This window comes from Aythya marila, assembly GCF_965140915.1.
Source record: "Aythya marila genome assembly, chromosome: 12".
Classification (NCBI taxonomy): domain Eukaryota; kingdom Metazoa; phylum Chordata; class Aves; order Anseriformes; family Anatidae; genus Aythya; species Aythya marila.
In genome coordinates this window covers 9,965,058-9,989,341 of record NC_139053.1, presented here as the reverse complement: position 1 = coordinate 9,989,341, position 24,284 = coordinate 9,965,058, and the positions used below count along the sequence as shown (strand labels likewise).

Sequence of the window (24,284 nt, the reverse complement as noted above, 5' to 3'; positions counted from 1 at the left end):
GCTATCCCGGCGTGCCGCGGGGCGGGGCCGGGGCGGGGCGGGGAGCGCGGGCGAGAGAAGCTGAGGGGGGTTCGCGCCGCGCACGGGGCCGCCGCCGCCGCCGCCATAGTGGGAGCCGCGGGGTGAGTGCGGGGGGCGGCGGCGGCGGCGGGGCCGGGCCGGGGTTGAGGGGGAGCCCCCGGGGCCGGGCCCGGGCCTGGGCCCGGCGATTGGGGCCAGCCCTGACCTTCCCCGTCTTTGAGGCGCGGAGCTCGGAGGGGCGGCGGCCGGGGCCCGGGGCCGGGTGGGAGCTGCCTGAGGCGGGGTGGGGTGTGTGAGGGGATGGGGGGGTGGGGGGGTGGGGGGGGGCCGGGGCGCTCCGCCGGTAACGGCCGCGAGCCCTCGGTCCTTGCTCAGCTCCCTGCTCCCGGGGGGGACGCGGCGCTTTCTGGATGCCTGAGACCGCGGTTCTGGGGGACTTTTGGTAGCGACAGACAAAAAGAGAGCATTGCACGGGTCAGTACGGGGAGCTGGAGAAGTGACTGGGTATATCCCCTCGTTATCAGTGTCACATCTAGTTTCATACACCTCTTGGCTCGCTTTTGTACCGCTTAACTGCCTTCCAACCAGACTCCGAACTCTTATTTCGTGTTCCTCCCTAAAACATTGCAAGCTCTTCGGTAGGTGAGTTGGAATTTATTTGCTTTAACCTCAGGTTTTCGTTCTTTTTTTTTTTTTTTAATTCTAACGACTTCCTGCAGCTCTCTGCTGGGATTTCTTTGGGCCACGTTAACAAGAGGAGTGCAGCAGTTAGTGGAGTAGTTAGTGGTGTATAGGAGGTTTTGTGTCGGCGTTGCAGTGTCTACTAAGTGCTGATAACACTCTTAAGAATGATTTCTTTGTTGTTTTTAAACTCCCAAGTGCCGGAGCATCACAGACAGCTTTAGTATTTGTGCGTGACCCAACTGTGTGCCTACATACCCAGTGTCTGGAAGTAGGAACTGGTGTGGGCTTGTAGGAGAAAAAGGAAGCAAAGAAGAGTAAAAACGTGGGTTTGGAAGCGTGAGGTAGGTAGGTAGATACCACACGAAAAGTTCTGGGTTTTGTATTTTTTATATTTTTTTCTCCATTATCCTTCTTCCAGGCATATGTTGCAAACCTGGAGTTTAACTAAAAATCGGAGACTCCTCATGTGGAGGTGAGGCTTAACAAGCCATGCTCACACACAAAAAACTTGCTGCTAGTAAAGCATGCTGGAGAATTTTTTTTTCATGTTTTGACTGCTGTCAATCAGTAAGAAAGGCAAGTTTTGGCTAAACCTAAAATGGGGTAATATAATGCAAAATTATGTAGGTCCTCTTGCATTTAGCACCACACCAAAGTACATAGAGCTGTGTTTTTAGGGGTGATCACCTTTGTGCTATCTAATTCAGGGCAGTTACTCACACAACTGGCTACTTGTACAAGCACACAACTGATTGCTTTTAAAGGTGCCAAACTTCAGCTGTGAACAATAAGAAAACTTGCAAGGCTCAAATTGCAGTTCTTGATAGAAGATCTATTTAGAATAAAGTGAATACTGAGTATTACTTTGCTGCAGAATCTGTCTGTACGTGAATAACCCTCATGAAATTTCAATTATTTGCTACAGAAAATGGTTTGTGACTGAAACATGGTATCTCTGCTTCCGTAACTTAAAAAATAGTTTTCTCTTAACCTGAAACAGCTGTCATAACAGTCATGGATAGATAGAAATATCTGATAATCTGCTCTTTCTAGGAGACTAAATGTTATGTTGGTCTGCCTATAAGGTAAAGAAAAGTGCGGTTCAGCTGTGTTCCCCCTCCCCATGCGTCCTCCCTTACCTTAAAGATGGCCAGGCTTGATTGAGTCCCTCCTGGGGAAAAGAGAAGCAACTTCAGCCTTGTAAACTTGAATTCAGTTCCTAGATTTCCTCAAGAATACTGTGGAAAAAACTGCCAGATATGGTGTAGAGACTTAAAAGTAAAACATTATTTTATACGTAATCAGGTAAGCCAATGATAAATAATTTAAAGTTACCTAGGCTGACACTTGGACTGTTGGGTTGTCAGGTTGCGGATAGGATGAGCATCAAACTGAAGTTTTTTCCGGAGTCTGGCGATGTGTTTTGTTTAGTAATCTTAAGTAGCCCTGCGCTTGCAAACATCTGTAAGCAAAGCAGTATACTTCATGCTGGTGTAATTCCTGCATTAATTTGTTTTGATGAAGTTGGAGGAGACCAAAAAAAGTAAGATTGAGAAGGGGAATGTCAATTTTCCATATTTTTCGTAAGGAAACTGTCTGCTCCTTGTCACTCTTCTCAGTTCTCCCTTTCCATTTTTTTGCTGTGCTCATACCTAGACTTAATTATTTCTAGACCTGCAAGCTTGTTTAGCATAATGGAATTTCGTGCATGGTGCAGCCCATAGCAATTACAAGGTGAAAGCCTGTGTTCGAGTCAGTTTCTGATTGGCCTGGAGCAGTAATTTCCAGATTTTAACCTCTGTGAATCAATCAGCTGCTGTGGAGGTGATGGCAGAAGGTACCTAAGAGAAGTGTTTTTATTTTTTCCTTCAAGCTTGCACCTCGACTGGAAATTTTAAAGGGTTTTCGAGTTAAGAAATATTGACAGCTGCTAAGCTGGAATTTCTCAGAAGGTGATGGAGTGCTTACAGGGTCAGTGACTGGTAACGGGTGGTGTCCATGTGTCAGTGCCCCCACTTCATCACCCTTGCATTCTGTCTGCCCCAAGCTTCCTTTGTGTGGGGAAGAGAAGGTCTGAGGGGCTTAGCCCCAGCCTTCTGCTGCCCAAAAGATGCGCATCAGGAAAATTGAGCTGGGCTTCTCACCGAGGCGTGTGCTGGAGGGCTGGAGACAAAGGGCAGAAGCTGAAGCAAGGGGATTCTGGTTGGGCCTGGGGGAGGCTTTTTCTGCAGCAGGACAGTCAGGCAGCTAAACAGATTTCCCCCGGGGGTTATGTGGTCTCAGTCATCCTTCTTTTTGGAGCAAAGTGGATAAAAAGGCATGGATACTGGTGTAGGTATTAGGTGATTTACCTGTTTGAGAGACCATTAATCCTGTGATACTGGTCCTCTTGTGTTCCTAGAAAGCGTGCACAGGAGAAACTCCTGGCTTTGTATCTTTTAGTGGCAATAGAAAAGAGACTGAGGGAGAAATAGCAGGAAGACTATTTCCCTTTTTTCTCCAGCAGCGTAAAGATCCTCACTGTTTCATTCTGAGCGATCAAAACTGGAGGCGTGGTGGTAGGGGCATGTGCGACAGGAACCCACACAACTGCGAGTTCATCCATTGGCCATATTTGCTTCTGTTAATCAGTAGCGAAGGGTGCAGCAGCGGGTGGGCTGGGGGATGTTTGCCACGGCTCTACAAGTGCCTCTGGACCAACAACACCCGTTAAGGGGAGCATCAGTGCTCTGTTGTGCTGCTCTCCTCATCTTGCAGCAAACATCCTGTCAGCTTGAGGTGCTTGAGCTTGAATCTTGTCTTAGAGTTTAACTTCGGTGCAGTGCTGTGCCGTTTATTTACGCTGGGATCACTTAGGGAGGCAGCGTAGTCATACCTGGAAACTGGATGGCAGATGGTGACATTTTCCCTTTCCAGCAGCATGTTAGAGTATGGGTTTGAGGCTGCTCTCTTTAAATCCTCTTTTTTGGTTTTCTGCAGGTCAGGAGGGCTTTCCTGAGCTTACTTGCTTGTGATGGTGGCTCTTTGATTCCTTGCAACTTCCTTGTCCACCTTAGTGTTAATTGCTGAAGGATACTGCTCATTAGTGCTCATAAATCCTAAATACTTGTTACTCTAAATACTAGTTTTCATTGACATCTTCAGAAATTTCTTACAGAAATGCCAGCATGCCAGGCTTGAGTTCAAGAAGAGCTAATTGTGTTAATTGATAGCAGTCAGCTTAGGTATGGCCTGCTCTGATAATGCAGTGAGCACCACCGCTGCTTGGGACAAGTATTTGGTGTTTCTCCATCCTGCAGAGGTGCGATGACAGCCCGCCTTCTCCAAGTGTTTCTGGTGCTTTGTGCTTCAGGGAAGGAGATCTGATGGTTCGTCTGTCAACAGGTGCCAAAGCAAAGCGGTGGTTTTTCCTCGAGGCACGCCTCCGAGTAGCTCTGGGGATGCCACCTGAGGAGGAGGATGGACTTTGTGCTGCAGCGTGCTGATGGAATCACCTCCGGGTTGCTCCACGGCTTGTTAAGGCAGCAGTGGGAAGAGTTTTCAGCCAGACCTTGGGCCTTTTGCAAGTCCCTCTCCTGTTGAGGTGGCTTTGTGTTTAGAAAGGGCTGGTGTCACGGTGAACTGGGAAGTCCTGCGTGGTGTAGGAATGAATTCCTGATGCTGAATGCAGGAGCTTTGTTGTAGGGTCAGGGATGTGGCAGTTCCTTGTGCTGGCTCTGGGACAAGGATGCTGGGGATGTGCCTGGTGCTGCGTTGGTCAGGAGTGGTAGGGAGCGTGGCAGGGCGTGCAGAGGGCAGGAGTTGGTGCTTGAGGGTGTCAGGGTGTGACCTGGCAAAGGAAAACTCAGTGCAGACCTCGCTGAGAAGTCCTCGGTGCAGCAGGGATGGAGTTCTGCAGTGTCGGCACGTACCCATTGAAGGGAAAGCTGCTGGCAGCTGCAACTTCTGTGCGCTGCGTTGGGTTTCAGTTTGAACACTGACTGCTGGCTGGTGTTGGAGGCGGGGATAAATTCTATGATATGAGCAGATTTGAGGAAATTTACAGTGAGGTGGACTGGTAGCTTCGCTGCTGAGCTTCTGGAGAGGAGCTGTGAATCAAATGGGCTGTGACTTCCTTAAGTGGGTGCAATGAAGTAGGCTTGGCTTGAAGTGACAAAGAGTGGAAAAAAAATAGCTTAAGGAAACTATCTCCTTTTTCCATGGGAATTTAAGGTAGAATATCCAATAATATTCTTATGCAGTGGTAACCCTCAGCAGGTGTCTTTAAAAGGGCAGGTGATGCTCCATCTTCGGTACTTTCTGGTTTACTTGAAACCATTCTTTTATCTGGTTTTAATATTAATGGAGTGCTCTTGCCCCCATAATCAGACTTTGAGTGACCTATGGGGAGATCTGGGTGAGCTGTGATGGTATCAGGGCGTGTTTGTTCTTCCTTGCTTGGGAGTGGATGTAGAAAGCTGCCTCTGTGATGCACGTATATTCTATACCTGCTTAAAACAGCCTGGTAAAGGATTGTATCTCGCTGAAGGGACTGGGCTTGGTGGCACAGATCATCCCTATCTTGTGTGTTTTCTCTAAACTCCATGTGCAGAACACAAGGAAAAGTGACAAATTGGGAAAGGAAAATAGGCATTTTGGGGGAGAGTTGAGTGTATTAAAGAAAGCCGTGTAACCGTACATGAATGGCACTGGGAAAAAAAAAAGTTACAAAATAGAGGGTTATGGATTTCAGCAGTATTTTCTGAGTTCACTTCTTGCTTCTCTGACAAAATCAACATTGTGACTTGTCAAACTTACACTAATTTATTTCATGCCATTTTACCTACCAAAACACAAATACCTCCTTTTAAGAAGGAGGTGGCAAAGTTGCCTACTAATTTTACTTTGAGAAACCATAGTACTACTTTCTATATTTAAAGTTCACATCCCTTAATTTCTGCCAGTCTTAATGGCTTTCTCAGTTTCAGGATTGAACAGAAGGCATCTGGTGCTTGCATGAGGCTGTTGTGCCTTCAGGAGCTGGAAATCTCTGGGTCTAAAGGAGACGCAGGGCTAGCGTGCGATTGATCTGAGGTTCATTTGATTGCAGAGCTTTTAAGGTGAACATGTGTCATGTGTGGGGAAAAGATTCACTTTGAAAGGGCCAACTTTTTATTTTAGCTTCAGAATAAGCTGGTGGTTTGCCATTTACTAGTCCATCTTAATGTTAGGTGCGTGGCTGTTTAACTAGATTTGCATTTGAATGTTTAGGAAAGACGTCTGATGCTTATCCCAATTCATGGAGAGCTGAAGCAATGCTGGGCCAGAGGAGCTGAATAAAAGTGATTTTCACTTGGGCTGCTTGCTCTACCGCAGCTTCCACCCTGCCACTGAGAGCTACAGACCTGTAGGTACCTTGAGGTCAGGAATGCAATCAGCAGGCTTCAAAACTAAATACCAGTACGCCCGGTTTCCCCAGCAAGTCCTGGGAGTCCTCTCTAACAGCACAGCGTTCAGGGGAGAGGTGCAGCGAGGACTTCAGAAAACTTCTGCAGGAGCTGGGAGGGAGACGGCAGGCTGGCACGCTCGGACGTGATCCAGGCTTTCCTCCTCTCTCCGGTAAGCGTCTGTGGCAGAGACCTGGGGCTGTGCCAACGACTGCTGCTCCGTGGAGTTCCCAGCTCGTGTCCCTTGCTGGGATGTGGATTAGCACAGGCTACAGGCTGCTCTGCCAGGGTTCATTTCCTGCTTGTAAGACCCGTTGGGGGCTTGGGCATGAGATGGAGGTGAGGAAATGGGAGCAGACGTATATAGAGGTGGTGCTGCTGCTGCTGTCTGTAGCTGAGCTGATCTCTCCAGTTCTGGTTGTGTTCCCCAGGCCTGGTCCCTTGCACACAGTGGGCATGGGTGCATCTCTGGCTCCTGTGGAACAAAGGCAGGGCTGCACACCAGGGTCTCAGCTACAAGCAAAAGCTGAAATCAATCCCTAAGACTTCACTTAGATGTTGTTTTTTTCTTCTTGTGTGATCTGCAGTGTAGAAGGGATGGTATTAGGGGACGCAGGATGGTAAGCAAAAGATAGAAATCCTAGCCTGTGGCACATTAAGAATTCATCAGGGGGAGGCTGTTGTGCCAGAGCAGGGACAGGGAAATGACAAAGCAGGAACGCCTGAGCCTGTAACGGTCCCCAGCCTCGCCTGCAGTTCTGGATCCTGGGCTTTCCTCTGCAAGGTCTGCCCTGACAAGCGTGTGGTGAGAGTCCAGCACTGTGTGCTTGGGTGATTACTGGTTGTGGGGAGAGCTACAGGGGCAGTGCGAGGAGCTCATGCTGATGTAGTTCCAGTGGGATTATTTGGGGCACTCTTAAAACCTAGCATGCCTGTCCAAGTACAGGACTGAGGGACCCCAGCAGCTCTGTTTGGGAAACCTCCGCTGCAGCTGAGGAGATGCTGGCACTGCTCAGGCACAGCCTGGATCTGTCCTGTGCCGGGGGCTTCTGGTAAATCTGAGGTGTGGGATGAAGGCTGTTGGAAATCAAGGAAGTGACTTTAAGGTTTTCCTTCAATGTAAATCTCTTAATACGGGCTGAAGTTTGATTTCTACCTCTGCTGTAGGTGAGGCTGCTGTGTGGCAATCACGGAACGCAATCAGCACAACTTGTTCATTTATAAACTCCTGATCTTTTTTTCCTAGTGCTGTGACTGTGGTGGGTAAAACTCCTTCAGCTTGAGCTTGTATGAGTAAAGTTGAAACAGCCAAAAGCGTAAAACGTGAGAAGAGCTGTCTTGTCTGACTGCAGTTACTGCTTGCTGTGGAGGTACTATGAGTGTGTTTTGCTTCTGTTAGGGATTTGACAAGTTTTAAGCAGGTGTGTGAGTAATTAGCCTTAGGAGGAAGCCAGAATAACCATAGTGTCTGTGTCCTAAAACAGAATCTTGTGTCTGAGATGCTTTTGAGACTTGCAGTGCAATACAGACCTGTAGATCCTGGTCAGGTATTGCAAAATGGGACAGAGGCTGGGAAATCTTGATGTTTAGCCAGTATAGCTTTGTTTGTTTAAAGTAAACTCAGATCTTAATGTAATGTGCTGGGTTCTCTTCTAGAGAGGTATCAGGATAGAGAAAACAATGCACGCACTTTCCTGAAACAAATAACCGAATGGTAGAGCTGCACTGATCTTGCATGAGGATTTCTGGACCCGAGTCTGGTCTGCTGCACGTGTTGTATGCTTAATCCTCTAAATTAGCGGGACTCACGTTCACAAATCTGGTACCTTTGTGTTTCTACTACATTGGTTGGGAACTGCAGAGTCTCTTGCCAAGTGAATGCAGGGACACATCCTACATCTGGCTTCGGGAAGAAAAGAGGTGAGGAAAAACAATCAATGCTAACAAAGCCGGGTGGCATCCCTGGGAGGGATGGAATCCTTAAGTAGCTTGCTGCAATCCAAGAAGAAATCCATTGATCTGGAGAGGTGGCTCTTGGTGGGGCCTGGAGGAGTGGCACACCCAGCATAGCTCAGGTGTGGAGAGCTGGGAACAATCAGGCTGATAGCTTTTAGTTGCAAGGGATGTTCTTTTGGTTTGGGTAGCTCTTGATATTTTACCACCGTGTCTTGAAAGTGCTCGAGGTTCAAAGATAAACGTGGAGTACGTGGAGTACGCTTCAGCCTCAGTGACAGCGTACAAGAGGAAAGCAGGGCTGAAAGTAAGCTTGTGTTATGCAGATGGCCAGTGGAAGTGGATTAACTCCTATTGTCTGCCGCTGAAAGGAGGCTTCCTTAGGGGACCTGTGGATGGTGGAGCAGCAGGGGCTGAATAGGTAAATCAAGTGATGTAAGGCACTCTACAATCTGTCCGTATCAACACTTCAGTTGGTTACAGTAAATGAGCTCAAGTCGGAATAGCAGGAGCCAACTTTTTCAGACGGTGTCACTTTTGAAATATGTGACTATAAGGCGGTAACACTTACTCATCGTGGTTCTTGTTCTCCACTGCTGTATGTGGGTTGTGACCTTTCACTGAAATAGCTCTTGAAATCACCAAACGCTCTAAGTTAAACCATTTAGTAGCCAAGATTTTTATTTCTCAGAGGTCCAGGATACGGAGGAGATGATTGTCCTACATCTTCTAAAGGAAAATTTTGGCCAGCTGCGGTGGTCTGTGCTCACTGGTGCTTAATACACCAGCCAAGTGTTCTGCTGATTTATGTGATCTTTCTGATGGTTTCTTGTTTTGTTTTACAGTCGCTGGCTTTGAGGATTCAGAATGGGAGACAAGCCTATCTGGGAGCAGATTGGGTCCAGCTTCATACAACATTACTACCAGCTTTTTGATGCAGACAGGACTCAGTTAGGAGCAATATATGTAAGTATCTAGAAAGGGGGGGAGGGCAGGGCAGGGCCCCTCTCTGCCTAGATTTCCCTATTTGGATGTGTGAGAATGCATAGGATGGGATAGTGGGTTTTATCCTGACTCCAGAATATCAGTCAGTGCTATTGCACTTGCTGAATGTGTTTTTCTTTTCTTTTTTTTTTTTTAATTTCTTACACATTTACTTTCTATTTTGAGGTCTGTGCGCCTCATCTATAGGCAGTCAGGCTCGTAAAACCCTGGGTTGGCTGGAGATACAGACTTGCAGTGTGAGAGGCTGGAGGCTACCTTGTGACAATGTTCTGTCACAGCAAATGTGCTAGACTTAGTTTGCCAGTAATTCACAGTCTGGGATTTGCTTGGATCCCTCTTCACTTCAAGTGGGATATGATTTCTGAGGCCTGCCCTGTGTTTAGCAGTACTTGAAGGTGTTTCTTGGATCTCATGCTATAGTAATCCTGGTAACTTGAATTTAAATTTTTAAATAAAGTTTAAATATTTAAACTTTAAGCTCTTTCTAAACTTCTTCAATAATTGATTTGTTTTGCCCCTCATATGGGGGCAAAACAGACTTTGTTTCTGAAATTAAAGCCTGTAACTAAAAGGCCTGAGGAACATCAGCTTTTAGCTTTGGAGGAAGACGCCTCCAGAATATGCAAAGTGCTCTGTGTATGGAGTTTGATTGCAGCTGGTGAGGAATGCTGCTGGGTGGCTGAGCTGTTTCAGCAAGACACTCAAGTCTTACAAGCCATCTAGCAGCATGTCCTGTTTTTCTGACCCTTGCTCGATGAATCATACCAAGTTTCACCAATCCCTGGAGGATTGAAGCTCTTGCAGGAGCACCATCTGATGCCCCTCCCTACACCTCAGCAGTCTCCACAAGCACAGGTAGTATTTACTCTTTGGATTCTCAAGTGTTTGCTGTCTGCTATAGACTGCTGCCTTGTTTTGACCAAGAAGCTGTGAACAGAGCCCATAAAGCAGGAAAAACCGGAAGCCACAGTTTAATCCACAGCTCGAAATATGAAGTCAGTAAGCAGTTCCTGTCATGCCACTACCAAAACGCTTTAAATCCTTAAACTGGTAATAAGTGCAGACTAATTAATTCTGGAAACATGGCCATCACATGCAATGAACTGCTTTTTCTACCCTCCAGGCTTTTTTACCTTTCATCATTCAGTGAAGGTACCTAAGGACAGCGGACAGTGTTTTGTGGAGTTTGTAATGCATGGAGGATGGGACCCTGTTTTGTGTAGCTAAAAACTGCTGGAGTTAAATGGAGTACCAAGTTTCTGCATTGTTTTGCAGTTATTTCCCTGCAATTGTTTTGCAGGAAATGCTGTAGCGACTTCTTTGCTCTCCTTTGGGCGCATGGCTCCTTACAATGAAATATTTTCTTAACTCTTGATGTTGTTTTCTTGTCTGTAGGGGTTTTGGGGTAGGAGATGCTTTTTGTTCTTGAAACAGTTACTCTCAGATTATTGATAAAGCAAATGGCCTCGGAGGTGACCGATAGCAGAGAGATTAATTAGGTACGATGTGAAGTTTTAGAGCTCGTTTCCCTCACCAACTTCATCGGTCTTCTGCTGCTCTTTGAAAAACCAGAAGGGTCTTGCACCACGGTGTTCTTATCTGCTGTTTGCTGAAGTGGATTCAGTAAGGCAGGTTCTGGGGTTCCTCTTCCTTTATGGCTTTCTGTATTTAAAGCTTAGAATTGGAATGCTTGAGAGAGTAGCCTCGTTCCCTGGTACCAACACCTTGCTTCTCAGGTGATGGAAGTCAAGGGTCGTACAAGATGCAAGTGATGTCAGCCAGATGCTCTTGTGAAGTGACTGGTTTATGCAATCTAGATTTAAGTCCATTTTCCTCCAAAAGGGACATGTCTGGACTTAGGAGAAAGCTGTGCTCAAGGGATCTTCGCCAGCCTGCATTCAGTTGCGTCTGTGACCCCGAGATGCTTCATGTTCTTGCTCCCAGTGTCAGCTTTATTCTTTTGGCTCTTGCTGCACTGTATTGCTCCTGATGATGCAGTGAAGGCCAGAAGCTTTTTCAGAATGGGTGTGACTGTGTTGTGCAGGCTCAGCATACTTGCTTGAAGGAAGTGGCTTTTTGGTGCAGTGTGGATCAAAAACAAGGGTTGGAGAATCTACCACAGCATACAAATGGGGTTCTTTAGAGCCTGCCATTTTCTGCTGAGACATGCAGAGCTTCAGTGAGATCTGAAGACTGAATAGGGAAGAGACAAGAATTGTGTTTGAGGTGTTTAAACTCAAAAGATGTGGAAGGAACAAGCTACCTGTGACAGGCTGAAAAAGAACCTGGGCTATCATGAAGAGGGTGAAGGTGCTGTTTGGAAATGGCAGCTGACAGACTTCAAATGTTTTCCCCCAAGTTTAAAAGTTAATTTGGTTTGCCAGGGTTCAAAACTGGATCTGAGAAGGCAGTGAGCTATGTTAGTGTGAGGTTAGGATACTGTGATTCTGGTTTAAAGGAGGTATCCTGAAAAGAATACAAAGTTTCCTGCCTGTTGCTGTTGCATCCAACATAGCATGCTCTGTACGTCCTGCCTCATCCAGTGGAAGAGCAGGTAGACTGAAGCATCTCAATCTTTGCATGCCACACAGGGCAGTCTGTTAGAAAACCTTTACAGGCACATTCTACTTTTCTGGGTGTGAGCAGGATATGCAAATTGGTGCCTTAGTTGGAAGAGCTTGATGGTACAACTCCTTGTCATACTTCTTATATTTTTGTCTGTGCTTGACTCGCGTCCATACCTTTCAATTTTCTTCTGAAAGCTCACTTTGATGCAAAGGCAGGGAGTTTTTTGCTGGAAGAATCATGATAATGAAACTTAATGTTCTTAATTTCTAATAGATTATTCTAAACTTTCAGTTGCTCTTTGTGGTTTCTTTCTGTCTCTGAGGTAGCTTCTGAGTAGCTAGATTCTAAGGATAACATGCCAAGTAAGCAAAGACTGTTATAAGGATTGCTTAAAAGTTACCCTAGGCAAGCTGATGAATTTTTTTTTCTTTTCCTCACAGATTGATGCATCATGCCTTACGTGGGAAGGACAGCAGTTCCAGGGCAAAGCAGCCATTGTTGAAAAACTCTCTGTAAGTCTGTAATCCTCTACTGAATGTTTGGGGAGATGGTCCTGAAGACTGTAAATTAGTCACCACTGAAATTTTGATTTAGACTTCGGCAGTTAAATCAAATTTTAATTTGTGCTTCCAGCTTATATCTCCAAAAACATTTCTTGTGGTTTAATTCTATGCAGTGGGGTGTTCCATTGGTGCTCTAACGGTAGGATGTTAGTTGACTCGTTTAGTTCACAAGGTTATTTTGTGATTGCAATTGCATTTGACGTTATTAATTAAAAAAAAATAGTTCATAAGCTGATCTCTTGATCTGGAGGAATGAAAGGTGTTTTTGTTACATTTTAAGCATGTTCAGGAAGTAGTACAGCAGACACGTTTGGATCTGCCTGTGGTGAAGGCTAAACACGTTACTGCAGGGAGTTTTTTTTGTTTTCGAATACATAAACTTCAAATAAGTTTTGTAGTGAAGAATCTAGGTTCAATGAAGCATTTCTCAGCTCTTCAGATGCGATAGCTCTGGTTCAGGACTTTGAAGCCACTTCTTGCCCTTCAAGTCAGAGGAAACTTCTTCATGTACTGAGACTGAAATTTTCCCTCCATGTTTTAGTTAAACTTGTCCAAGCTTTGTCTTTTTGAGAAAATTCATCCCTCTTGTAAAAAATTGGTGTACTTACAAGCTGCAGTGAGAGCTGAAAGTTTCTCTTGCAAGATCTGTGGAGCATATGCTCTGTAGCTCCTCTGACATTCTGCTCAGAGCGTGGTACATTGGACAGAACATGGCATAGTTTCAGGCCGACTCTTCTGCACTTTGAGAAGGAAGTCTGTTACCTGGGCACTTGCCTCCTTGCACAGTTATTGCTCCTGTGTTGTGGAATCTCTGCTTTCATCCATGGTGTCCTTAACTGTGAAGGCTGAAATTTGCCCCTGTATCTGTGATTCAGATGCCTGCATTGCCTTTAAGAATACCACACACCTCAAGAACAGTTTGCAGCTTTTGTACTTCTGCAGTCTTGTTTTCAAGCATCAAGAGGCAGCATTTTCCTTTACAGCAAGATCTCTGCTGTGTAACAGCAATGCTGTGGCAGCTTTTCAGTCTGCTCTGCCAGATGTTGCTCGTACAGTTGGGCGAGGTTGCAGAGACATTGCTTTGCCAGCACTAGTGCACCTGTAGCCTTTTTACAGCTTACAGAGTGGGAGCTGACACTCATTCCTTCTGTCTTAATGTGTGCTGGGGTGAGGAGTTATTTAAACTAGAGTGCCTGTTCTCCTTGGGGGGCACAGCCTGTTCTGGCTTGAGTGTTTGATAAACCTTTAGTTCTAGGAGCTTCTTGGACCAGGGAAGAAGCTGGGACAGGTAGCTCGAATGATGGAACGTTTCCAGACCTGCTTCAGTGCTCTTCACATCTCTTGGAGGCAGAATCCTGCTACAATTTGGGCATCCCGCATTAACCAAATGTACACAGAATCTCTGCCAATCAATCAGGTGGTCTTGGATTTAGCTTACTGGATGATGTAGGCTTTTGTCTCAGGATGGGCAGCTCAGAAAGCAGCGTGGTGTCTGCAGGATACTGTAGGAAGTAGTCTCAGCACTGCCAGGTCCATCAGAGAAAGCCAAGGAAGGCTGCTCTAGAGGAGATAGCAGGAGGCATGAGAAGCAAGCTTAGTGTGATAAAATGTTGAGCAGTCTTTGCCAGAAGTGAGTTTAAGCTACCCGCAAAAAAATGTGTTCTTGCAAATCTTAGCTGATTTAAAAGGAAGGTTCCACAGTTCTGGTAGTGAAAGTCCAGACAAATTCTCAAAGGACACTAAAAGCTTTGCTTGTTCTGGCTTTTCACTTGTCGGCCACATTTATGGTACTCTGCATGTAAAGAAATACTTCCTTTCAGTACAGATGGGTATCCATAGGCAACCATCCATCTGAGGTAGTTTTCCTTAATCTTAATCAGTGATCTTCCCTATCAGCTTACCCTGCAGTGGGATTTCCACCCCTGTGTATCAGGAGGAATAGCTTGTTTGACTGGCCAGCCGTTGGGGCCCTGTTCTCAAAATGGGACAGCCAGGGATTTGAAACAGGCAGCATCTTCCCTGGCCTCCTCTTTGGTTTCATACCTCTCTTTTGGGGGGCTCCTGAGCTCGAAGCCTTTTCCTTCCTTCATCTCCTCTTCGCAGTCTCACCTCTCAGTCATCTTGTAATGCTGGAAGCTGGGTTCTGGGTACAACAACCGCGTTCATTCCCGCTTACCCCTCTGCATTTTCAAGAGACTTCTTGCAGGACTTGCTCAGCAGGTAGCTGTTGTGAAGAGGTGAGACTAGGTGTTGTAGTACTGTCGCTTGTCAAAGGGTGTGCAACATCCTAGCCTGTGCTTGTGCAGTCTGGGCATGCACATTGCACGTTCAAGTTCAGGATGTTGACCCTGGAAAATACTCTGCTGGAAGCTACAAACCAGTTGGCTTATTCTTTTTGGTTCATGGTAAGTTGGGAATTACTGTCCCAGCCAAGAAGAAACACTGCAGGCTTTATTCAAGAGTATTCTTGAATCCTGCCTCTCTGTGGTTAGAGGGCTGGTCTCTACACTTTGTTTCCCTGGGTCCTGATCCTTCCACAGTTTTGTGCTCTCTGTTAGCCAAGGTTTTAGCTTTCTGGTATTCTTCATTAAGCCTAATCATACTTGTAGGGCCAAGTCTGTTCTCCGCATCCTTGATAGTAGCACTTCTTCAACTCCTGTTCCTATGTCTAGGCCTCCTGTGAAGTAAAAGCTTTGACATGTTCTGCATTACCCTCTAGTGGAAAGCGCGTGCGTGGGTCTGTGTTAGCCTGTTTCCAGGAAAATGGAGCAAAGTCCAAGTGCATCCTGCAGGTCTAAATGACTGCATCATGTGCAGTGCATTGACTGGGTAACAGGCACGTGACCTCTCAGAGCTCCATCTGCCAGAATGGCACTCCTAAAGCATCCAGCACCATTCTATCAGAAGTTGGATGAGCTTATGTTCGTGTGACAGTACTCTGAGATCCCCTCGATATCCAATATTTCCTACTTGGAGTCATCAGTGGTTGGAATGCGAATGTGGTCTGAGATGAAAAAGAAGGATCACTCCACACTGTCTGGTGTTTTCCAAGGTGTGTACCTTGCACTCTTAACTCCAGACATGTTTATGTAGCTGCTACATGAACATGAAGAGCTTTTTTCCACAAATGTGTGCTTTTGCTCCAATGCTTTTGTTCCCTCCTGCTTGGCACATGGCAAAGATGTTGCCAGTTACTGTTTTGGTTCCCCTCAGATGCTATCTATTATCAAGGAAAGAGTCAAATGGAAAAGTGGATGTGAGAAACTCAAATCTCAACCACTGGTTCTTGGTCAAATGCCACTCCTTTCTATTTATAGCCACTATAAGGAAGAAACAAACTGGGAGTTGTTAGATCATGCACTCTTTCAACACTGTTCTGAGCAGAGAAGCTTTCTGCCTTCATCATATGGACTTCCTGCTTGTAGATGAACTGGAACTCCTAACGCTGTGTAACTAGACTAAGAAAAGGCATTACTTAATGTATATGGCAACATATTTCATGTATTTTGGTGCTTTAAAAATACTGAACTGTTGTGATCCAACCCAGCTTTGTATTGAGTTGCAACAATTCTCCATGTGGTGCTGCTGAAATAGTATTAATACTCCATAATGTTGCATTTGTTTTGCAAGTTAAATAATGCAATTACTTCATTCTTTATTTTTCTCTTTTCATTATAGAGCCTCCCTTTCCAAAAAATACAACACAGCATCACAGCACAAGACCACCAACCTACACCTGACAGCTGTATACTCAGTATGGTAGTTGGACAGCTTAAGGTAAACTCTTTCTATTCAAGGGTAACAAATGTGGATGTCTTAAATTTTTGCAGGATACTAAATTGTCTAATTTCTGAAAAGAAACTTGGGTGGGGAAGGAATTCTGGTAAGCTTGCACTGGGATGTCATTCTTCTGTTCAAGATTGTTGAGTAACTGCTTGTCTCTTCAGATAAGTAGCACTAGGTAAAATCACCTGTAATTTGGCAGTCATTTGTTCATGTCCAGCAAGTTAATGCGGTTTTTACTATGCACATGAGTACATAGGCTCTAGCAAAGTCCATTTTTTTCCTTACTCTGATGCAGTAAGATTTTAGTGTCCTCAGATAAATTTCAAGTGTCCAAGTGTTCTTGGACAACAGAAGCACACCTAGTTTAATGTTCTCTTTGATGTAACACATACTAAATCACAGCTCGATTAATGTGTTTTGTTAGCTGGCAACCCTTCAGTAAGACCCTGCTTCTCATTTTTTACCTTAATTATCTTAACACACAAGAATACAGTCCTGGTGTTAATGTAGTCTAATACGCTGGTTTTTATTCAAAACCAGTTCAACAACGGGAATGTTGCCTCTGAGCTCAAACACTTCTTGCTGAAGGAGCTGCGTCTTGTGAAGAAGTAGGAATGTTTTACATTGCTTACATTGCTGCTTAAGTTATGAAACTGAACTACATAAAGTTACTCAGTCTCCTGCTTTTCTGAGGAAATGTTACATCTTAATACACCAGGGCTATAGACCTGTAAGTTAATGAGGCGGCTTAATGAAAGAAGTCCTGGAATCTGTATACAAACAACCAAAAAAACCCTCCTGTACGTAAAGTGACTTGTAGGCAGAACTTGCACACAGTGGGCAGTGTTTATTCAAAAAGCATGAAATCGCCATAGGTATATTTTTCAGAGTTAGTTTTGTCGCGGTTTGGTCTGGCCATACTGTCAAGTCAGGGCTCCAAAGTCATCCAACCTTTAGAGTTACTTTAGACCAAGTTTCTCCTAAAATAGCTATTTAGGCTTCCTTTCTTATGTTAACTCTCAGTGTCACTTCTGGTATCAGAGCGTTCAGGCTTCCTCCAAATGTACAATTAACTCAGTAAGCGCAAAGAGGACCGAAAGTTTTAATCTGCTTGCTTAGCTGTTCCCCTTCATTTTGTTGGGGGGCATCCACTTCTAGGCCTAACGTAGCTTTGGCTCTCATTAAAGTTGCTCCTGCTTCCAAGCTGCAAGTTGGATTCCAGCCTTCTTGTTGCTCGCTCCTGCTTGCACACATGTACTCCAGAGAGGAATGACAGCCACATGTGGCCACAAAGCACTGAATTGCAGGGCAGGTGTGAGGTCAGACATGCTGATCTCATCTGTCTGACTCCTGGGTGTGCACAAAACTCGGTGATGCAACCAAGATTTCTTTTGAGTCCATGTCTTGGGCCAGTGACAGCTGCATTTGGTTATGCACAGTCATGTTTTTAAGGTCATTGCATAATCACCGAGCAGGTTATAGCTTGCAGCAGTGATTTTGAGGTGAACGCTAGGCAATCAGTGCAATTTCTTAAAAGTTTGGGTTTTATTATCCTTTAGTTATAGTCTTTAGGATGGTAGGTGCAGTCAGAGCTTTTCATAAATAGCAGTTATTGGAGTAGTGTTTCTTACTGTGCTGGCTTTATACTCTGAATAACTTCAGCTTGGTGAGCCATACCTGAATAATTCAGGGATTGTATGATAGTGCATCTAGCTACTTGGAAAGAACATTCTGGATTGATTATATGCTTATTGTCACTACCAAATCCAGCTTGTTTGTGATTTTTATATTCGGAGAGGCATCTCTTTTTCTCCATTCTTCATCTTAGCTTTAAAAAGGGTAGTAAAGTGCTTGGAAATGCTGCTCCTCACTGAGGAAGTGTCCAGAAAATCCAAATCTTTGAAGTTTTTGCTTCTGCTTTGTGTGCTACTCATCATTACAAATAGACAAATATTCAGCAAGTCTCTAGCATGTGTATAGTAACCACTTCTGCCAGTACATGAACCTAGCTGTCATAGTGAATGCTTTTTCTTGTGCTTGTACATATGCTAGCCATCATTCTGGCACATCTTAGTGCTGTCATAGGTGTGATAAAAGTGACAGAACAACAGGGTTTGGTAAGTAACTCACTAGAGTTGGTAAGTAACCCAACCCATCTCTAGATTGGGTTGAACAGGACATGCTATAGCACAGAAACACAGAGCTGCATACTTAGCTTTATTTAAAGGTAACCTTCTTAATGGTGTGTCTGTTCTTCACAGCTCTAATTCTGTTTTTTAAAGGAAAAGTAGAAAAATTTGCCCAAGGAAGAGGACTTTCAGAAACAGCCCTATCGGGGCTTGAAGGGATGAGCCCTGCTTACTATGAATAGTTATCCCAGTCACACGACTGAGTCAAATTCTTGAAAGCTCAGTACAATTAATGTATACGCTTTGGAATTCTCTATTTGTGAAACCTGCCTTGTATTCTGTAGTGAAGGAGCTTGCATAATGTTTTTGAGTAATACAGGAAAGTAACTAGGCCAAAGTACCTGTAACATGCTGTTTCTAAAAAGTCATTCTTGGCATGATGCTTATGTTTTCAGAGGCCTCAACTGATTAAATTGCTCATCCAAAAAGTTCAGAGGGAAACTCATTCTGAATTGAGCTGTACGCATCTTTGGCACTTTTTTCTTAAGCCATTGTATTTTGATCTTGTTTGGTTTTAGTGGGAGCGACAGGACAGAATACTTGAAGTAAAACCTTTTATTCCCCTTCATGTAGTGTGGGGTGAGCTGTTGTCACAAAAAATTGTCCCAAAACCTCAGCTTTTCTAACTATAAAAGAAAGGTTCTCAAGAAATAACAGGACCAAGGACTACTATAGTCAAACGTTTTTCCTTACCACAGCATTATGCCTAAGAAGACCTGCATTTTTTTTTTTTAATCCTTTGGCCTTCCCTTTTGGAGAGTGATATAACTACTCAATTGAAATCATAACTGCCCCGTGACAAAGCCAGGATGTGTAACTGCCTCTGTGCTTTTCCAGTCTACAGCCCCATGAGCTATACCTATATAACCTGTAAAAATGCAACATACCTTTTGGAACAGATGTCAGTCCCCTCGAGATAGGTAGTAATGTTGTTAATCCTTATGTGGAGGGATAATAAACGTACCTCTGCTTATTCTAATTCTGTTCTGATCAATTTTTATTGCTGTTCACTGTCTGGCTGTGTGCATCCTTACTTAACTAGGAAGAGTAAGCATCAGTTTAAGCCTTCAGGAGTGTCACTTGGTGTGATGCCAGTTCACCAAAGTTCATCCAGAATATTACCCAGTGTCTTCAGTCTGCTTCACCTGGTAACTTATTTCTCCTCCTGTCATGCTCAGGCAGATGATGACCAGGTTCTAGGCTTCCACCAAACCTTTTTGTTGAAAAACTTGCAAGGTGCCTGGGTGTGCACCAACGAAGTCTTCAGGCTAGCCCTCCACAACGTTTAACCTCTGCCTTACCTCTGTTCCCTGCAGTCCTCGCTGTCCCGGTTGAGTAAGGAGCTTTCTTCTCGCTCTTCTGTCAATTAAGTTCGTGGTGGCTGAGAAGCATGGCTGTGGTTTGCACATTCTCAGAGCAATGTGGAAAATCTGCAGCTCTACCCAAGTGTGAATTTCGAAGTGTTTGCTGCTGAATTAATTATGACAACTAATTGTTATGTGGTGTTTCTTGGTCTTAAAAGGGAAAGGAAATTTGCAACCCAAACGACTGGATGGTTTTGTAATGCATGGTGGATACTTACAGGCTTTAAAGCAATGCTTTTAAATGAGGCTTAACATCTGAAAGAACCTGTTACCTTTAGTCACTAGCTTCTCCTTTGAGCTAAAAATAGCTGCAAGTACCCACTTCATCATACCCACTTGGTGATTTCGGTGGGGTGATGGTGAAAGGAAAGTAAAATCCTCTCTTTCCAGATGAGGAGAAAAATGTTTTTTTTTTTCCAACTACTGCTCAATAGTGTTGTGTTTTTTTTTTTTTTTTTTTTTCCAGCTAAACTTGGGTTACAAGGTAGAGTAATACTCTGACTAATGGCTCTGTAAGTTGAGGACTTTCTACACTTGTGGGCCCCAAGGCCAGCAGGGCTGTAGGAAAACTGGGAGAGGTCAGAAAGCTGCCAAGATCAGCAGTATTTGACAGCTTGGTGAGCCTGGAGAGGAGGTGGCTAAGGACAGTACACCTGCAATGCACACAGAAAGTAGTTCAGTACTTCCACTACTGACTGGTAGTTGAGTGGTTGAGTGTCTCCAACAACCTGAAGGCAAACTCTTGGTGGTGCCAGACAGTGTAAGAAGGGACAGTGGCAGCAAACCACAGCTTGGGACGTTCAGACTGAACACAAGGGAGAACTTTTTCTCTTCAGAACAGTGGAATCCTGTGAAGTGTTGCCTGGACACATTGTGAAGTTCTTGGAGGCTTGGAAGGCTGCTAGACAAAACCATAGCTGATGCAGTGCTGCTGGCAGTCCTGCTGTAAGTGGGAGGCTGGATGGGAAGCCAGAGGAGTCCTCCTATCTGATTCTATGATTTTTGTTTTTAATTCTGAGTTGTCATGAAAAAATTGAAACTACATGAAGGAAAACTTTGTATGGAAAATAAAGCCTCTGCGTTTAAAGCCTGTGCTCATGTCTGGAATGTAAATTTTGAGTTGGACACCACTGAATTTGGAGTGAAAAGTAAGGGTAAAGTTTCAGTGAGGCTGCTCGAACTGTGATGAAGATCCTAAATGGGCATGGATTATTCTGTCTCTTCTAGAGCATCTCAAGTATCTTGACTGTGGGTCTTTGCTTATATGTTACTAGTCTACTCCCAAAACTCTAAATACATATAAATTTAATTTGCATTTTAGTCTAGGGATTTCTTATTTTAGAGAACATTGCTCCTCTATTCTGTGACTTCATTGTGGGAGGTGGCCATAAGCAGAACAGCACGGGTTTGGGGAAGAACTTCTTAAATCTTTTTTTCATATGTCCAGTCTTGAATTGCATAAGGAAGGATGAAATTCCTGTCAAACCAAAGCACTAGCAGGTGGGGTGCAGCTGCACTTAACACAGGCTGAGGAAACCTACTCTAAAAGCAGTGTCAGTGATCTGTTTTTGCAGAGGTACATTTTTAGTGTACACTCATGTCTGTAACAAGCAAATACACATTTGGTGAAAACTACTTGGGCAACCTCAAGTAGATGCCTTGGTGACCTAAGAGAAAGAGACCAGAGGGCAACTGGGAATATGCTAAATGCTTATTAATAGTTGTAATTAAAAGTGGTTCAAGCTGGTAGGATTCTTTAGTGGTTTAAATGAAGCCATTGGAAAGGAGCTGAAATGAACATGAACTCATTCTGGCGTAGTCAAAAGGGATTGCATTAAAAAAGTGCTTTACAAAGGCTGATTTCAAACTTTAATGCACAGCTTTCGGATGCTACTCAGTTTTCTTAAAGATTCCTTTGTGTCCAGTATAAACTATCAAGTAGTAGTGAGACCTTACTAGGATTTAAGTGGTGTTTGATACCTAGGAAAAGCTAGAAACGACACAAACCCACAGGTTTCTGTGCACAGGCCACCTCTTCAGGACGGATAGGCAAGCATCTTTCTGGGCAGATCTAATGGCGATGGCAATTCCCCTGAAATAATTGGTGTGACTGCTGTCTTACATGCTATTGAACTAGATAGATGGCTGGCCTAATCCAACACAACTGCTGTATTCACATTGTGCTGATTACTATGGAGCTTCTGCCTAATGCAAAAGAAAGCATATATCAGCGTGACAAAAGGCTGCCCAGTTCATCCTGCCGTTGAACAGTGACTTTATTAGCACTTGCCTGATTTGAGGATTTTTCTTTCGTTAATTTGTTTACCGAATACTTGAACTTCCTGATACTTCTGGCTGTAGTTGGTGCTTTCTTATTCTTTGGCTGCAGGAAAGTAGTTTCCTCATTCACTTTGTCCTTCATGGTTTTATAGTATTCTGATATCTTTCCCATTCTCCCACCCAATCACAGTTTTTGCAAGCTGGGGAGTCACACTTAATTTACTGTTTTCAATAAGAAACTTGTAGCTGGATAATTATTTTATTTTTTTTACCCATTTCTGGCCTTTCTTTATTCTACCACTTTTTTTACATAAGTAATGCATGCAAGATTTGGTATGTGGGTGCTCTGTGCGTTTATGTGGTTGTATAATTATGGGCTTTGGACTCTTTTCCTAATAACTGCTAACACTGTTTGCCTTGATAGCTGTTGAGCTCTGAGCTGATGTTTCCAAAAAAAAATAATTACTTGTAATGATTTCAGTATCACTTTTCCTGAGAAGCAATAGCTAGTCTAGCACCCTTTTTGGTTTTCCTCCATGGGTCAGCATATGCTGACACTATTCCATATACTACTTTTTGTTGTTGCTGTGAAATAAATTTGAATGCTCCTTTTACACTCCAGTCATGCACTCGATCTTACCAGTGCTCTGGCAGACTTCCTGCTTCGTGATGCAATTGTTGTTCTTAGCAAGTTGTTCCTCAAATTTGACTTGTTCCACAGCCAGTTTATCACTTGTATGAATCTTACATTTTTAAAAGATGTTGTTTATAGCAGTCTCCTTTGTTCTTCAGTCTTTTTGCATTTGCTTTTCTTGATGGACAGCAGAACATTGAGAGTAAACATTCAGCATTTTGACAGTTTATTTCATGTGTTGCTTTTCAATACTTTATGCTTTTCCCCTTTTTCTTAATTTGCAGTAGTTGCACTGAAAGAATAAAGCTTAAAATCCTCCAAAAATGCTAAATTGAATACATTATAGTCAGTGTCAGAGGATTGCTTGTAGCTGGGTCCTCTGAGCTGTTCAGATTAAGTCCTATTGTGATTTCCAACTGTTGTTAAGGCTTTAATTCCTGCATCATATCTCTAGGAAGGCTGGTAAACATCAGATGGGAGAACTAGACTCCCTAAAATACTATTCTCTCATTTTGTAGTCCCTGATCCCTGTAAGTGTAGTGCCCTATATTATAGTGCACTGCAACTCACCTTGCTGAAGTGGTGAAGGAAAAAGCTGAGGCACTGCTGGGAAGATTTCACTGTGCTCATTAACACCTCACTGCAGCCATAGCTATTTGCTCTGTGCTGTTTCTGGCAGTGGGTATAGGAAGCATGATGTTGCTGGCCAGCTTAACCAGCTCAGAGAAACTTCTCAAAAGCCACAATCGTTACAAAGATCATTCAGGCAATATTGTTGCTATTGACTTCCAGAGGAAATCCCTCCTGTGATCAATCCAAACTACAGCAATTCCAAATTAATTTGAAAATGCATAGTCTTGCACTTGGTTCCTGGGCAAGGTCCAAAGAAAACTTGTGGCTCAGCGCAGTGAGGCAGGCATGCCTTTATTGCTGTTGTGAAGTTGCTGGAATGAGAAGTCTGTAATTACTGCAGAAAACCCTAACAACCTATTGCAGGATTTCTGTGTCATTGGGCTCTAGGTGTTTGCAAGCAACTTGGAACAGAACCTCTGGTTGTTAGTAGCTCTCCAGGTACTAGGTATCTTACAGCATGTGATGTCACTGTTAACATTAGCTTTTAAGTTGTTTCATCACTCTTAAAATACATTTCTCAAGAAAGAGCTTTTTAAACTTTTCTTCTTCTCTTTCCACAGGCTGATGAAGATCCTATCATGGGATTCCACCAGATATTTCTATTAAAGAACATCAATGATGCCTGGGTTTGCACCAATGACATGTTCAGGCTAGCATTGCACAACTTTGGCTGAGCTGGCGACCCCGAGGCACCCGTGCTTTTTTTTTTTTTTTTTCCTCCTCTTCTCTTACTGATATTATTCACACTCACGGAACATTCCAAATATCATACACAAACCTGCAGCACTGCAGAGCGTGAGCAAGCAAGACCTGTGACCTGCCCTTCTGCTGAGTTTACATTGTCACTAGATGAGTTCCTTGTGCATGATGTTTGGAAGTTAGACTTAGCTGCATTTGACAAGAGAAATTTGTGTTGTACCAGCATGCCTCGGAAAGAATTTATAATGCAAAAGGTTGTTGTTTATGTACTGACAAGATGCTCTATAACCCAAAGAAATGAAAGAACAGCAGCCTGTACAGCCCAGTTATTGATTTGTTCAGATGTTTCAATGCTACGTTACACAATAAAACCATGAGATTTTCTTAGCAGTTTAAATTGATTTAATGAGTTGGATATCAAGTATGTGAAGCTGCTCCTTGGTTTGGATGCCCCTCTTCTGCCTCCTGGGGAAATGTTT

The 24,284-nt window shown here is 44.0% G+C and overlaps 1 protein-coding gene across 2 annotated transcripts; it reads left to right on the top strand.

The window, feature by feature from the left end:
* Positions 1 to 24,206, top strand: NUTF2 (nuclear transport factor 2). 2 transcript variants are annotated; one of them, XM_082769897.1, is made up of 5 exons: positions 1 to 122; positions 8,930 to 9,050; positions 12,098 to 12,169; positions 15,899 to 15,997; positions 23,667 to 24,206. In XM_082769897.1, exons 2-5 carry the CDS (start codon positions 8,952 to 8,954, stop codon positions 23,778 to 23,780), a joined length of 384 nt encoding a protein of 127 aa, XP_082626023.1. In that variant the 5' UTR covers positions 1 to 122; positions 8,930 to 8,951; the 3' UTR covers positions 23,781 to 24,206. The 2 variants fall into 2 exon arrangements, with proteins under 2 accessions (XP_082626023.1, XP_082626024.1); XM_082769898.1 differs by lacking the exon at positions 1 to 122 and adding an exon at positions 643 to 663.
* Positions 24,207 to 24,284: the final 78 nt, after the last annotated feature.

Coding starts and splice junctions, on each gene's coding strand:
- NUTF2 (XM_082769897.1), top strand. CDS start 8,952: ATGGGAGACAAGCCTATCTGGGAGCAGATTGGGTCCAGCTTCATACAA. Junction 12,170..15,898: donor CCATTGTTGAAAAACTCTCT/GTAAGTCTGTAA, acceptor TTTTCATTATAG/AGCCTCCCTTTCCAAAAAAT. Junction 15,998..23,666: donor TGGTAGTTGGACAGCTTAAG/GTAAACTCTTTC, acceptor CTCTTTCCACAG/GCTGATGAAGATCCTATCAT.